The sequence below is a fragment of the Festucalex cinctus genome, chromosome 12, assembly GCF_051991245.1.
Source record: "Festucalex cinctus isolate MCC-2025b chromosome 12, RoL_Fcin_1.0, whole genome shotgun sequence".
In the NCBI taxonomy this organism is placed as follows: domain Eukaryota; kingdom Metazoa; phylum Chordata; class Actinopteri; order Syngnathiformes; family Syngnathidae; genus Festucalex; species Festucalex cinctus.
This window is the reverse complement of record NC_135422.1, coordinates 19,347,138-19,363,626: the sequence shown is the minus strand read 5'-3', so window position 1 is coordinate 19,363,626 and position 16,489 is coordinate 19,347,138. Positions and strand designations below refer to the sequence as shown.

The window sequence follows — 16,489 nt, the reverse complement described above, 5'->3', positions numbered from 1 at the left end:
ACGTGTATTTCTGGTAAGTTTCTGAGTTTCATTTCTTGCAAATTTGCCATTTTAGAAAGTGGCAAATTTTTCTCGGAATATTGCCCCCGCCCTCTAAAAAAAATATATATTTATACGTGGCTCAAATACGCCGTTGTAGTCTCACACTATGTGTATTTCTCGTAAGTTTCTGAGTTTTCTTTCTTCACTAATCTGCCACTTTAGAACCTCGCAAATTTGTGAGTTTTTTTCTCGGAATATTGCCCCCACCCTCTAAGAAAAAATATAGATATATTTATACGTGGCCCTAATACGCCGTCGTAGTCTCACACTGTATTTCTCCTAAGTTTCTAAGGTTTTTTTTCCTCACAAATTTGCCACTTTAGAAAGTCGCAAATTTGCCAGTTTTTTCCTCAGAATATTGCCCCCACCCTCTAAAGAAATATATTTATACGGCCATCATACTCTTGAAACTTTTTGCATTCCAATTTTTTTTTTTTTTTTTTTCTCTTCCCAATTTTAGCGTTGAGCGTTCACCTCAGGTTGTCTGAACTGGTCCACTCCAGAGCCCAGCTTCTCCTTGAGAGCGCTGTTGGACTGCTTGATGCTTTGGACCTGAAACGCACGCGCACACAAACACACACACATTTACGCGCGCGTTTACACGGCCATTTTGGACGCACAGCGGGGACGTGGCGACCTGTCGCTTGGCGGCGGTCAGCTGAGCGTCCAGCTGGCGCAGGATGCCGTGAGCGCACGAGGTGGACAGCGAGACCACGTCCTCCTGCTTCAGGAACATCCCTCTCGGGGGGCGGGTCTTGGCCCGGTGGGCGCCTTTCACGCCTGACGACTGACACGAGGAGGGAGGACATTTTAAAAGACAAAAAAAAACAAAAAACACAAACACTTTTTTTCCCCAAACCGGGTTATGCAATGCATTCTGGGAACCCAAAACGAATTAAAAAAACAAAAACAAAAAAACCCCAATATATTTACAGTTGGCTGTCACTATTTACGGGGCAAAGGGGCCGGATGGGCCTGCGAATGGTGAAAATCTGTGTAAAAATGCATTGTGCGGAAAGTAACAAGTTATTTTATGCATTATATGTTTTTAAAATTAATCGTTTGATTAATCGGTATTTTCGTCTGCCAAACACAGGCATCGGGTGTGGGTAGGCGATGTTTATCGTCAGATATTATCGTCGTTACTTTCACGATGTCCAATTTTACATTATCGAGTATTTGTATGTGTGGGGCTGTGCAATTAATCAAAATTCAACTACAATTTCAATTATTACACTCCACAATTACAAAATCAGCATAATCGTAAAAAAAATTAAATAAATAAAATAAAAAAATAAAAATAAAAAAAAAATACAAATTTCAAGTTGAGTGGTTTAGAATTTATACATTTGCACCTTTTTTAAATTTTGAAATAATACATTTTATTTCAACCAAAAGGGACTTGCATAATTATAGTGTTACAAAGAAATTTTTGTCTTAATAATTTTTAAAATTAATCAATATTTTCTTCTGCCAAAATTGGACATCGGTTGGGGTAGGCAATAATTACTGGTCATTGATATTATTATCTTCAACGTTGACATGAAATGAAAATGAACGTTGCTTTCACAAATGTCCAATTTTACATAGAGTATTTATATGTGTGGGGCTGTGAAATTAAATTGAAATACAATTACAATTATTAAACTCCACAATCACAAAATCAGCATAATTGCAAAAAATATATATATTAATTTTGAGTTCAGTCGTTTAAAATTTCTAAATGTGCACCTTTTTTTAAAAATAATTTAATACATTTTGTTTATCCAAAATGAACTTGCACAATTATAGTGTTACAAAGAATTTTTTTTTTGTCTTAATAATTTTTATATTTTTAAAAATAATTGTTTGATTAATATTGGTATTTTCTTCTGCCAAAAATGGGCATCGGTTGGGCTGGGCAATATTTATCGTCATTAATATCGTCAACGTTACTTTCACAATGTCCAATTTTACATTATCGAGTATTTACATGTGTGTGGGGCTGTGTAATTAATTGAAATTCAACTACAATTCAATTACACTCCACAATTACATAGTCAGCATAATCGTTAAAAAAATAAAATAAAAAATTAATACTAATTTTGAGTTGTTTAAAAACTATACATTTGCATCTTTTTAAAATGTCAAAATAACTAATTTATTAAATTTTGTTTCAACCAAAAGGAACTTGCATAATTAGTGTTTCAAATATTTTTTTTTGTCTTTAATAATTTTTACATTGAAACATTTTCTATTTTTGTACCAAAAAATAAATGATCATCATCCTAATCGTGATTTCAATTATGACCAAAATAATGGTGATGAATATTTTTTTTCCATAATTGAACAGCCGTATATGTATGTGCATGTTCTTACTTTGAGACCAGCAGCAGTTTTAGCCTCGGCCGGCTCCGTTCCGGACGCCACCTGAAAGCACGTACGACGAGGCACACGTATGATAAACACGTGAGCAAGGTTACTTTAGTCAACTAAAACTAACGAAAAAATATATATAATTCAGAAACACAATTTCGTTAATGAAATAAAATAAAAACGAAAAAGTAGGGCTGTGCATCCATCCATCCATTTTCTTGACCACTTATTCCTCACAAGGGTCGCGGGGTGTGCTGGCGCCTATCTCAGCTTTTTTTTTTGTGTGTGTGCGTGCGTTTGCGTGTGTGCGTTTGCGTGCGTGCGTGCGTGCGTGCAAATACATATACATTTATACTCATTAATTCACCTAAAGCCTTATAAATATCCCATTACCCTTCGCCTTAACCAGGTACTTCAGAATCTTGCCAGAGTCGTGAAGTTTAAATGGTCAGGAGACCAGAGAAAAGGTCAGAAAAAAAAATAAAGAGAAAAGAAAGATAAATCAAAGTGAAATCCAGCACCGACCAAACACTTCCTGCCTTCCCCATGATTACAAAATCAAAGTCTTACGCCAACCCCGGAAGCCTCTAAATTCCAGCAAATTTAGCGAGATCTCAAGAGACCAGAGGAAAAACTAAAGAGAGGAAGGAGGGAAGGATCGATAAGGCAGAGTGAGATCCATAGAAGCCAGTACATCCAATCCATCAAAGTGAAATCCAGCACCAACAAAACCCCTCCTGCGTGGTTACAAAACCAGAGTCTTATGCCAACCCCAGAAGCCTCAAACTTCCAATAAATTGAGATCTCAAGTGACCAGAGGAAAAACTAAAAAGAGGAAGGAGGGAAGGATAGATAAAGCAAAGTGAGATCCACAGACACCAGCACCCAAGGGGGATTCAAGGGGCTGTGGGAGGGGAGAGGCTACTTCTGTTGAGTTTCAGTAGATGCTGGTGCGACGGATCTGGCATGCATAAGGACCACCACCAAAGAAAGAAAGCCGTCAACCGCGGTCCAGCAAAGCGAGCACCCCCCCCCCGAAACCCCCAGGCCGCGGCAGCACCAAGGCCACCCCCAAGCCACCCGAGCGGACACCGGTCGGCGAGCCGACCCAGACGCCCGGAACACCCCCGCCCCAGCCCCGGCCCACACCCCCGAGCCCAAGGCCGCAGAACGAGGCCCAGCGGGCCCCCACAGCGCCCCACCGGTCCCCAGCCCCCATCCCCCCACGACCCCCCCGCACCCCACCCAAACCCGCCACCCACCACTACCCAGGCCCCACCACCCCCGGCCCCCGAACACACCCCGACCCCCAACACCCAAAATACCTCCACCCCCCCAAACAAGCCCCCTACACCGACACACCCGCATCCCCCCCCCCCAAAAAAAAGGAGGGACAAAGTGGTGGGGCAGGGACACAGATGGGGGGGACCACAGCGCTGCCAGGCACTGCAGTCCATCCCCTCTGATGGCTCCCCGCCCCAACTCACCCCTCCCCTTGGACATGAATCTATCGCCTATCTCAGCTGGCTCTGGGCAGTAGGCGGGGGACACCCTGGACTGGTTGCCAGCCAATCGCAGGGCATAGGGCTGTGCAATGAATCGAAATTCAATTACAATTTCTACATTCCACAATTAAACAAATCAGCATAATCGTAAAAAAACAAAAAAAAAACAAAAAAAACAATATTAATACTAATTTGTGAGTTGTTTTTTTATTTATAGATTTGCACCGTTTTAATTTTTTATTTTTTTTTTAAGTAACTAATTTAACTCGAGCTGCGAGCAGCTATAAAGTGCCCTCGCAACCCGTGCCACGTTGGGGTATATGCAAGTCGGGGTACTTGTACGTTGGGGTACTGTTACATAGACAAGGACCGTGGAAAATTGAAATGATTGGCCATGCCTTGTGTGTGGAAAGTTTCAGTTCAAGGCCAAAAATGATGTGCAACTCCCAAAATCAAATCAAAAGGGCTTGACTTTCTGTTATGTTTACTATATGGCTACAGAAAACTTTTTTTTTGTAGGCCTTAGGCCGATAGGTATGAAATTTAGCTAGGCTGATGTGTGTGCAAAGTTTCATGAAGTGTCACTCATGTTTAGACTCTCCAAACCAGCATTGTGTTTATTTGAAGACATTACATGTCACAGAGATGGTGTGCGACCAAATAAAAAGATTTCCATAACTCTTCATGTGGTGTCGCTGTGCAACACATATGTATTCATGACACAGTGAAGTATTGTGATAGTTTTATAGGGTCCAGCAAACAGTCAATGTGGGTGACAGTTATTACAAAGGGTGGCTTTGAAGCAGGCTAACCAATGATATCATCTAAAACAGGGGTGCCATACATATGGCCCGTGGGCCGGGTCAGGCCTGCAAAGGGGTTTAACCCGGCCCACGAGATGATTTTGGAAAGCAAAAAAATAATTTGTAATGTTGGACCAATTAATCAGCTGGCCAAAATCAAAACATATTGAAATTATAATTTCACAAGCAGTCCTCAGATGAGCAGTGCAACTTGTACGGGGAATCGTCCTGGATTTCATTATTTTACACACAACTTAAAGTTACGGTTTGTTTATTTATTTTATTTTATTTTAATCATAGACCAACATAAACATGTTAAATACGACACAAATTAATTACTGTAACACAATAGATATGACAAGGATTAATATCCTTATAACATCATTAATTCATTTTCTCCCCAAAACGTATAAATATGTTCTATTTTAAATATTAACAGTGTCCCAAAGACGTATTTATACGTTTTTTTTTGGGTTTTTTTTTAATGGTAGAACATACAGAAGGCTTTGATGCAGCCTCTGAACTGAAGAGAACTGTTGAACAATGGTAGTTATTACAAAAACGGCTAGCAGGTGGCAGCAGAGTATAAGAGATTAACCAGGGCCCTGTTGCAACAAGCTGTTTCCCCCACAGTTTTAAACAGATTTGTGAATCATGATAAAACTTAGCGATATTCTAATACTAATTGCTGCAAAACGGAAACAGATAGAAATATACTTTTTTTTCCTGATGAAAGAAGAGATTAATCTTTCTTTTGGTAGGTTCCATATTTTTATAACAATAGAACACAATATTCTGTGGCCATTGCAAAAATCTGTCAAAATTCAGGAAAACAGCTGGGAGCGAAGGGGGTTACTTCAGTCAAAATGGCGGCGAGTGAATGCGTTAACTGCGCCACACACACAATACATTCTGGGAACAATATATATGCAAAACAGGTAGATTTAACACATCCAGAACACATACAGGCAAAGTGTTGCCGCATTACATTTGCATTCATGTTATTTTTTGGAACAGTATGATTACAGTTGTGCTAGCCCACAATTAGCGAAAATCTGCGTATAATTGACGGCATAAGTTATATACCATTATTTTACCGATCCGGCCCACTTGGTAATATATTTTCCTCCATGTGGCCCCTGACCGAACATGAGTTTGACACCCCTGATCTAAAAGGAAAAAAAAAGCACATGAGCAGGCCTAGGTATTGTAAACCGTCGTAACAGGACACATTAAATAACCCTGCCAACACTTGAACCTGAGGGTAAAAGCGTCCTAGGACAGAAAAACTGCTGGGCCCGGTTGTTCAATTCTCGGTTATTCTAACCACTGTTTAAAACCCCTAACCACCGGTTAACTAACCGGCTGTTAAATATGCGTTGTTCAAAACATGGTTACCGTATTTTTGGGATTATAAATCGCAGTTTTTTTCATAGTTTGGCCGGGGGTGCGACTTATACTCTGGTGCGACTTATGTGTGAAATTATCACATTATTATATCATTTCACATGTTATTTTCACACTAAACCACAAGAGGGCGCTCTAGGTCTGTGTTAAGTTCAACGCTGCCGGTAGAAGAGCGCATCGTCTATCCTTCCCTCCTTCCTCTCTTTAGTTTTTCCTCTGGTCACTTGAGATCTCAATTTATTGGAAGTTTGAGGTTTCTGGGGTTGGCATAAGACTCTGGTTTTGTAACCACGCAGGAGGGGTTTTGTTGGTGCTGGATTTCACTTTGATGGATTGGATGTACTGGCTTCTATGGATCTCACTCTGCCTTATCGATCCTTCCCTCCTTCCTCTCTTTAGTTTTTCCTCTGGTCTCTTGAGATCTCGCTAAATTTGCTGGAATTTAGAGGCTTCCGGGGTTGGCGTAAGACTTTGATTTTGTAATCATGGGGAAGGCAGGAAGTGTTTGGTCGGTGCTGGATTTCACTTTGATTTATCTTTCTTTTCTCTATTTTTTTTTCTGACCTTTTCTCTGGTCTCCTGACCATTTAAACTTCACAACTCTGGCAAGATTCTGAAGTACCTGGTTAAGGCGAAGGGTAATGGGATATTTATAAGGCTTTAGGTGAATTAATGAGTATAAATTTATACGTATTTGCACGCACACGCACGCACGCACGCACGCACGCAAACGCACAGACAAAAAAAAAAAAAAAGGAAGAGCGCATCGTCTACCTTCCGAGTTGGGGGAGTTGTTTAAAAGTGACACCGAGAATGAAGATTTCATTGGATTTAGTGATTTGGAGTGAAACAGATAGTTTGGTAAACTTGTTAGCATGTTCTTTATGCTAGAGTTATATGAATAAGTTGTAGTGATGGGAACATAATTCTCCCACGGAACGTTGGGACGAAGGGAGAGTTTCGGGTGAGAAGGTTTTGTTATGTGGAAAAGGGGAGTTAGCCTGTTAGCTTCTAGGTGAGTGGGGAGTTGCTGTTAAGACCTCAGAAGGTGATGTCAATAAAACGCCAGCCTTTGGCTCTGTGCTTCAACACTCCGCCTCCGACTCACGTCACTGCTCGCTACAAACTCTTAATATGTTACGTCGTTACTGACATTACCAGGCATGTCAGTCATGTAACGTTAGTATACCGTACACTTATTCAGCCTGTTGTTCTCGCTTTTATTTTTATTTTAAATTGCCTTTCAAGTTTTTGGTGTTGGATTTTACCAAATAAATTTCCCCCAAAAATGCGACTTATACTCCAGTCCGACTTATATGTTTTTTCCTTCTTAATTATGCATTTTTTTGGCCGGTTCGATTTATAATCCGGAGCGGCGTATAATCCGAAAAATACGGTACTTATGCTGTTTGTTAACGGCACCGTCAAAGTTAACCGTGCCATTTACGTCACTGGTTAGCACCGATATAGCCCACAATTCCTCTTTTTGATTACTTCCGGGTCGGCGAAAGAAAGTGGAATGGATACTATCCAAACGACCCCTGGCACTTGAGAAAAAAAAAAAAAAAAAAAAAAACAGAAGCAGGAAGTTTTCTGCTGACGAAGAAAACAATCAATGGTTGAAGCAATTAAGGAGTTTTTGTGAAATAATTTCTTGTTTTTTATTTTCTTTTTTTTAATTCATTATAATTATTTGTTCTACTGTGTTTATTTTCAGTGAATATTTTGTGTAATATTTTTATATTTTTTTGCCAATATTTGTGTTTCATAATATTGTATGCTTTTGTCTGATTGTCTAAAATATTTGTATTTTTGACTGATTAGTATTTTTTTGTGTACTATTTTGATAGAATAGTTTTGAATTACGTGTCTTGTATTTGTATTTACATCTAATGTGTGTATTTTTAATCTATTTGTAATTATTACTAATATTTGTAATTAGTTTTAAATTAAAATGAATAAAAAACATATTACCGTATTATATTTAATGAAATAATTAGCAGCCATTCATTGTTGTTTGATTATTGATGTGAACGCAAACAAGAAACATTGCAAGTAAGCTTTCTTTGGAGACACCTAACACTAAATGTTGGGCAAACTCCCTCTCGGTCCATTTTTAGAACTTATCTTTAAAAAAACACATTTTTATTCTTTCTCTTTTGACTCAGCATGAGACTTGGCATTGCATTACTGCTAATTGGCATAGCGTGTGCGTAACTTTTCATCAGAATAATCGGCAATGTCAAAGTCAAGCCCTCGATAAGACTCTCCTTTTCTTGCGCTCAACGGGCATCATTAGCCACCAACCCAGAGTTTAACTACACTGTTCAAAAGATAGTGGTGGTCCTTAGGTGTGTTAACTTTAACAGCAAGTTAACAGCTGGTTAAAGTTAACATAGTTAATTGGATATGAAGAGTCCAGCCTCTGAGTCTTCAGTAATGAGGTCGTGCACGCAGCATGTACGAGCGTGCAGTTTGTTTTTGGCCACAGGTGGCAGTAGCGATTTGAAATTTCAAAGCCTCCATATAGTAGCTTTAACACAAATGCATGTTATATATTAAGTTATGTACTGTATATGGCCATTACAGAGGTAATATTTGACGGTAATCTTCTATTAATATTTATTGCCTGTTATTAAATACTAGAGCTTGGGTCAGCAAAGTAATAAGAAAGTCAAAATTTGTATTGTTGAATCCGAGGGCTCAAAAAGCAATGTTTTAGGATTAATGTGTGATGAAATTATATATAAAACTAAGGATACGACAAGTACATAAATGGTTATTTAAGTGTAACATTTGGCATGGTGTGTCCAGATACACGCAGAATAAGTATAAAATGTTGTGTTTGTTTACTTCTTAGTAAGAATTAGCGGGGAGGGGGGGGGATACAGACCAACATAAATGTGCTGAATATGACACTCATTCAGCTACTGGTAACACAAACACATGGTATGGATTAACGTACTATAACGTCATTAATTATGTCACAATACATTCTGGAAATATGGAAGACGGGTAGATATAACGCGCTCGGAACTCATATGGGCAGTGTTGCCGCGTTCCATTTGCATGTGAGTTATTCTTAGGGAAAATGTATTTACAGTTGAGCCTTGCTATTTAGGGCTGTCCTGCAAATTGCAAAAATATGTCTATAACTGATGCCAATTGTATTTCAGCTATATACCATAAATGTTATCAGTCCGGGCAATTTAGGAATACAGTATATTGTCCTCCATGTGGCCACTGAGCTAAAAAAAAAAAAAGTTGATTAAAAAGTAGGGGTGTTGAAAAAAATAAAATTAAAAAAAATCGATTCGGCAATATATCGCTATATTACAGCACGCAATTCTCGAATCGATTCAATAGGTAGCCGAATCGATTTTAAACATCCATTTTTGATGGAAAAATATTCAACAAAACGTCTAACTTATGGTTGGAGTTCACACCTTAAAGGGATAGTTTGGATTGTTTGACATGAATCTCAATTTCATCCTCACCTCCAGTGTGTGCGATCAGCACTGACTTACGCCTGACAGCGTTCTGTGACACGAGTTCTGGTCCGGTGTTGGTCGAGAGGACAGTTAGCCCGGCAAGTTGACTTGGGTCACAGAAATAAAGCGTTTTTCTTCTAAAAACAATTGGTGTTCAAAAGAGTGATACATTTGCATCACTAAATTCCTTTCTGAAAAAAGTCAGACGTCATTACCGCCGGGCACTATTTTTCTGTTCGTTCGTATCACTGCGCGGCGCCCTGTTGACAGCTGATCGACGCGCTGCAGACAGCTTATCCGCACGCCTTCCACCTTCGAAAAGACAACTTATAGATTAGTGCGCGTCTATCAGTTGTATGCGGGGCGCTGCGCAGTGATACGAACGAATAGAAAAACAGTGCAATAAATGGCTCAATAGCGCCCTCTAGACATGTTTATGAAGTATTTCCGATTATGTGACTCAACTAGATTTGTGAATTTTGGGATCTATCAGCCTAATACCTACAAAAAGTATTCTATAGCCATGTGCCAAACCAAACAAAGTCCGCCATTTTGATTTTATTTTGTTAATTGCGCATCATATTTGGCCTTTTAATGAAACTTTGCACACACAAGGCATGGCAAGAACATTTACTTTGTTCCTTGTCCTATGTAACAGTACCCCGATGTGCCAGTACACCGACATGCAAGTACCCCAACGTGGCCCGGGTTACGAGGGCCCTTTATAGCTGCTCGCAGCTCTAGTTAGGGCCCGAGCAGCGACCGCTGTGAGGTCCCTATTGTTCCTGAAAGAAAACGTCTTCTTCTTCTTCTTCTACTTCTTTTTGTTGTGATCATTCTTCTCCGCAAACAATTGCATTTTTGAGACACTAAACGTGAACGAAAATTCACCAAACTTTACAACTCAAGACGAAATCAAAAGTAACTCAAATGAAAAATTCCAAAACTATAAAAAATAACCGTGCACGTGAGGGTGTGGAGACATGTTTGTTGCGTGTGGAAGAGCCCACCTCCTTGCTTTCTTCTTTAACGTGATTGGTCTCGGGATCGCTGGCGGCATTTTCCGGACTTTCGTCGTCGCTGAAACGCATACACGCACGCTTTTTCATATACGGTCCGATGGCGCTCAAAGGTGTTGCGCGCTCGCTCACCTGTCGTCTCTCTCTCGCTTGACTTTGCGGCTCTGCCGCTCCATCAGGCTGCTTCGGTTGCGACTTTTCTTCCACGAGTAGTAAAAGCGGACCAGGCTGGCCATGGACTTGTCGGGCAGCTGAAATCAAAACAAAACGGGGGAATGCTGAGTGGTTCCGGACAGAGGAAGTTGCTGCCGGGGCCGAGGACGACCAAACCATCTGCTGGATGCGGTGGAAGCTCTTGCCGTGGAAGCTGAAGGCCTGCTCGAACAGGACGCGGTCCTCCACCGTCCACTCGTCGGGGAACGGCGTGAAGTTGGGCAGGTCGGCCAACGACTTCTCCACATCGTGCTGGTGCCAAAACAGCATGCCCAGCGCCTAAAAACAACGACAACAACACCGTCAACAACAACGACGACGCCACGCAAGCTCAAGCAAAAATGAACGCAAACGCTTCACTCACATTATTATTCATTCATTCATTTATATTCATTTTCATGAACCGTTGACTCACAAATATAAACGTATGAAAGGGAAAGCAGCAACTGCAATTAATGATCACTTCAGTAATCAATTAGTCTGGCAATTATTTTATCATTTTCAGCCAGGATCAATAGGGATGCATGATAATATCGGTGGCCGATAATTAGCGACCAATTTGACGTCATACAGATAAACCGGATAATAAAGAAATCCGCTGATAAGTCAAGTCACAATAACAAATTCTGCTTGATAAATGCACCACAAAATATTGCGATAAACAGTTGTATTGTGTTTTTTAAAATATAACAATAATGTATTATAATAATGCAATTATACCCTTTAAAAGATAACCGCTTATTTCTTGAGAATATTTAAAATCATATAATACGAAAGTATCCCAAATAAATAATCAAAAACAATATATAAAATAGACAAACAAAAATGCACTTGAAATCAAAAGGACACACAAGCAAAAATATCAACTGGACCGTGATGCTGATATTCTCCCAGACTATAGGGGGCAGCGAAGAGCATCTATGGCATATGAACAACACTTCCGCACAATGGAAGTAGAAAAGGGTTTTATTGTTCAATCTTTTTTTTTTTCCTGATTAAATACCAACATTAACACACATACATATAGTATTTTTGGCCCAGACAAACCTGCTCCATGTTGTATCCGTGTTTGTCTTTCGCGATGGTGATGTATTCATCCACTGGAAGAAAAAAAATTAAAATAAACTTATTAGGATGGACTGGCGTTGAATGGTGTTACAAAAGTGCTCGTTCAACAACGACATGACAAAGTGTTTTTGTGTTCCTTACGTTGACTCTGCTGCACGCTGTTACTGGGACTCCACACCAACATGCCCACGCTATGGGACAGCTGACATGCCTTCGCCACCTCTGACAAAACATGCAATAAGCGAAGTGTGCATTAAGTTTGCGCATGCGCGAGGGGAAAAAAACAAGGCTACCAACTACCCTATCAATTTGAATGGCGGAGATTAGAGTGGTGACAATCTTTGCCTAACTGTACACTATAAAGCTTGCAAGTCAACTTCCCCGATATCAGTAAACCTCATGCTATGCATACTAATAAAAAACAGAAACTTTCCAGCCGTTGAAACGTTTCTATCAGAGCCGATTCCATCGGATCCAATTCATTTTCAATGACCGTTCGGTAGTTTCGCCTACCCACAATGCACCACGCCGCTCCCCATAATGCACCTTGAATTCGAGATGCCTAGTACCTGATGATTCGATCCGTATCACGATTCATAGGTCACTATTCGATTCCCGATACGAATTTATAAGTCGATTGTTGCGATTTTTTTACTCAAATTTAGAAAATACCATTCAGTAAACTTGTACATGTACACTGTAAAATTTGTATGAAAATGTATTATTTACTTATCTGAAACTTCAGTCTTAGAACTGTAAGCTACTGTATTTAACAAACAGGTTGTAACATTTTTCATGTTTGAACAGCGTTGAAATAAAATATTAAGGCATAATGTTCCATTAATATAACATTCTTCCATGCTTAAGGTGTGAAATTAAGACGTTTTGTTGAATATTTTTCCATCAAAAATGGATGTTAAAAAAATCGATTCGGCTGCCTATTGAATCGATTTGAGAATTGCGTGCTGTAGTATCGCGATATATTGCCGAATCGATTTTTTTTTAACACCCCTAGTTGGAACACAGAGTATTTAACGAAAATGTGCACTGCCATCCAATAGTTGAACATTAGCGAGCGGTAATTACAATTATCTAAGAATACATTGAGTTTGATTATTTTGCCGCATGAAAAAAAATATGTAATTCTTTCATTAGATAATAAAAATGTCATTTCTTTAGGTACATGTTAAATATTGCAATAATATGGATATCGCTATATTCAGCAACTATATCGCATGTTTTTCCAATATTGTGCAGCCCTACGATACGATATGCCATACAAGGTTCCCGATAACGATTATCTCACGATATGACAATACCGCGATGATCGATATATTGGTCATGTAATAAATCCACGATAAAACTACTCAAGACATAAATTGATGTTTTGTTTTGTTTTTCCAATGAGAAAATCGTTTCTTTTTGTATCATCACTGAAACACAATATCCAAACTGGAATCTTCTTCACACCGAGTACTTTAGTGTTGTTGTTTTTTTAAATACAAATGTCTTCTTAGGCCTGGTTCACACGACAGGAGAATTGGCCCGATTTTAGCCCCAAATTTCCCCTCCCGACAATCGTAAGGACGCGCCGAGACGCAAGCGATAATCTTCACAGATAATCCTGCTGTGTGTGTTGTCACCACACACGGCGCCTCCCGATAGCGGCGCTCGGAAGGACCCCAGACTTGAAATCGGGCATATCCAACATGTTGGATTTTTTGGCCCGATTTCGCTCTGCGCAGCAGATTGACAGTGACGTGCAGCCAAACGAGCCAGCGAGGAAGCCGGTGGGGAATCCAAAATCAAAACAGTCATGACGCAGCAGAAAGCCTGTGCTCGCGCTATAACAGTCATTTTATTTTTTTAATTATTTGTATTTTTTTTTTTTATACACACGCACACACATTCTCCACAAATAAACGTAGTCTCTGGGTGGGACGCCAACGCACGCCGCCAGCACCGAGCGGAGGACAAGCGATGTCTCGCCAGTGCCTATTTACACTCCTTTAAACAACACCTTTTCTTTTTATGCCGCTTTTTCGGTTGAAAACCAAGATCCACTCATGTTGACGACTCGGAAGCCACGTTTAATCTCGAGAGGTTTTGCGAGACTTCCCGTCACATTCTTGAATGAACTCGGCTCGTGTGGAGTGTGTTGATTGTGCAGTGTGGCCGCACACCACGCACGGTACGTTCAAAACTGGAACTTCCGTGATTTTTTCTCTTCACGTGTGGTGTCTGTCAAAGATTGGAAATCGGCCGACAATTTTAAAATCTTGCCGTGTGAACCAGGCTTTTAACAGAGACCTCTTTCTGTCGACAAATTAGTGTCTTTCTTAAACATTTTGTCATGCAACATGTCAGTCAGTTACATCGGCAATTGTTTTATTTTATAAACCATGACAATTTTTTTTGTGTAACATTGAAAAAGTAAATAAATAAAATGACTTAAATATTAAATCAAATTATATCAATATTAATATTCCTCAGAAATTATGCGGTTCAAAAAGTTGAAACACAAAATGTTTTAAAATGTTAAAATTAAAGTTATTATGTTATGTTATTACTTAATGTTAACAAAAAACGTTACTAGGTTTTAAGTAAATTGTACACTTTTATTATTATTATTATTATTATTATTATTATTATTATTATTATTATTATTTACAGTGCATAAGGCTTTTATCGGTATTACCGGCCTAACTCTAGTTAGATAATAGCTAGTATACCGGTACATTCACTTTTGCAGAATTTGTACTTGTAGTTCTAGCGAGATTCGCGGCTAAATAGCACTTGATGGCGAGTTGCCGGAAACCGCAAAATATTCACTTCGTTTCTTTTCTTTTTTTTTTTAAATTCAGCAATTACCAGTATATATTTGTAGTTGCAGTACCGTAGAGTAGTTAGCGAACTATTGAAAACTGCTACGACGAAATGTTTTCTACGTATGTGTGTTTGTGTGCGCGGGTTGTTCGAGGCTACCGCATCCGAGCGTTTAAGTTTACTTACCCGGGTCAAAGTCCGGAACCACGGCTTGATATTGCGTCCCGACGCGCATTCCACCTCCACCTGTGCAGCCCCAATGCGCAAACACAAGCAAATTAAAATTAGGGTGAGGAAGTTTTTTTTTTTTTTTAGGCGAACTCGGACCGAGGCTACCCACCGTTCTCGTCGTCACTACTCGAGCCTGAACTTCCATCTTCCCAGCAGCCTCGGCCGCTGCTTCCATTACCGGACACACTCTTCCCGCCGATGCTGACCGCCGCTCCGGGGCCGCGACCTCGCCTCTTGCCCGCCGCCGCTGCCGCCTCCCCCGCCTCCGCGTTTCGGTCGAACATGGGCGCCATCGGCCGAACGTGAGCGACGCCCGGAAGAAGCAAGGGCCGACTGGAACGCCAACTACTCGCCACAACAGGAAGGCTTCACCCAAAAAAAAAAAAAAAAAGTGAGCGAGAGAGTAACTCAAGTTGGGACCGGAAGTAGACGAAGAAGAATTTGTAGTTGAAGCTGAGCTCAAATTAAAGTTTTGTTTCAGTTTTAATAGATACAGGAATGTTGAAAATAATAGTTTTTTTTTCCTAGCAACAACAGCAAGGATAAGATAAAGCGAGCTAAATGGAGGAAGGCACGATTCCGGAAGTTGGGACAGAGAGCAGCTTGAATAAGTAGTAGAAGAAGAAGATGTAGTCGTCGAGAAACACGTGAAAAAGAACTACAGTAGTAGAATATTATGTAAAATAGATAATAATTAATCTTTTTTTTATGTTAATCTAGACCGGGGTTTCTGTTTTACTGCTCAATACTTATAATACACTAATTTATTTATTTTTTCTACATACTCCCATAAAGGCGTCTATCTACGAGGCACATTTCATGAAAGCTACATATTCACTTGCTTTTTCCTGAACTAAAAATTTTGTCACAATTACCATCATCAGGAAGAACAGAAAGACTGAAAACCTATTGTAAAAACTGTTTACATTCAATAATAAGTGACGTATGATTTATTTGTGTTTTTTCCATTATTTTTTCCTCACTCGGCTAGTTCCATCACGTTTCAAAAATATATTTCATGTTTAGTTTTTTGTTTTGACCCGTCTGGCACAGTAGGTGGTGGCAATGGCACCTTTTAACCGCTAGATGTCACCCGCCAATAACCAAAAGAGAAGAGAGTAAGCAGAAGACGACGACGAAGAAATAAAAAAAACCTGACGCTGGTTACAAGCAGGTGAAACATTGATCATATTCACTCTAATTTCTGTCTTTTCTGGAAAAATGTACTGTTTGGTTTCTGTAATGATGATAGTGAACAAAAAAAATGTTTATGATTAACATGATAATTATTTTGGCGAAATTTCATATACACAAATCCAAAGTTAGTCATTCAAGACCTTTGTTTTTATTAGTTTTTGCATTGCAAACCAATCAATACATTAATACGATATTGACAGCAACAAACAAGAAAGCAATGAGAACTGTAATTTTATGCTCTTTAAAAAAAAAAAAAAAAAAAGTTTTTATTTAAGTATCCCCCCTGGCTTATTTGTTTGGTTTTTCTGTGTTGTTTGTGAAGTGTTTTCAAG

General features: G+C 39.5%; 1 protein-coding gene across 1 annotated transcript in view; it reads right to left on the bottom strand.

Annotated features, from left to right (window-relative positions):
- Positions 1-15,543, bottom strand: part of rcor1 (REST corepressor 1) — a 19,542-nt gene extending 3,999 nt beyond the window's left edge. Inside the window, exons 1-10 of the mRNA XM_077539320.1 lie at positions 15,070-15,543; positions 14,916-14,975; positions 12,045-12,125; positions 11,883-11,935; positions 10,953-11,114; positions 10,755-10,873; positions 10,614-10,683; positions 2,401-2,451; positions 680-829; positions 517-594 (exon numbers count right to left, since the gene is read on the bottom strand). Of these exons, the coding sequence (XP_077395446.1) occupies positions 517-594; positions 680-829; positions 2,401-2,451; positions 10,614-10,683; positions 10,755-10,873; positions 10,953-11,114; positions 11,883-11,935; positions 12,045-12,125; positions 14,916-14,975; positions 15,070-15,253 (1,008 nt within the window). The 5' untranslated portion in view covers positions 15,254-15,543. The remainder of the gene's footprint in view (positions 1-516; positions 595-679; positions 830-2,400; positions 2,452-10,613; positions 10,684-10,754; positions 10,874-10,952; positions 11,115-11,882; positions 11,936-12,044; positions 12,126-14,915; positions 14,976-15,069) is intronic.
- Between the last annotated feature and the right edge of the window lie 946 nt (positions 15,544-16,489).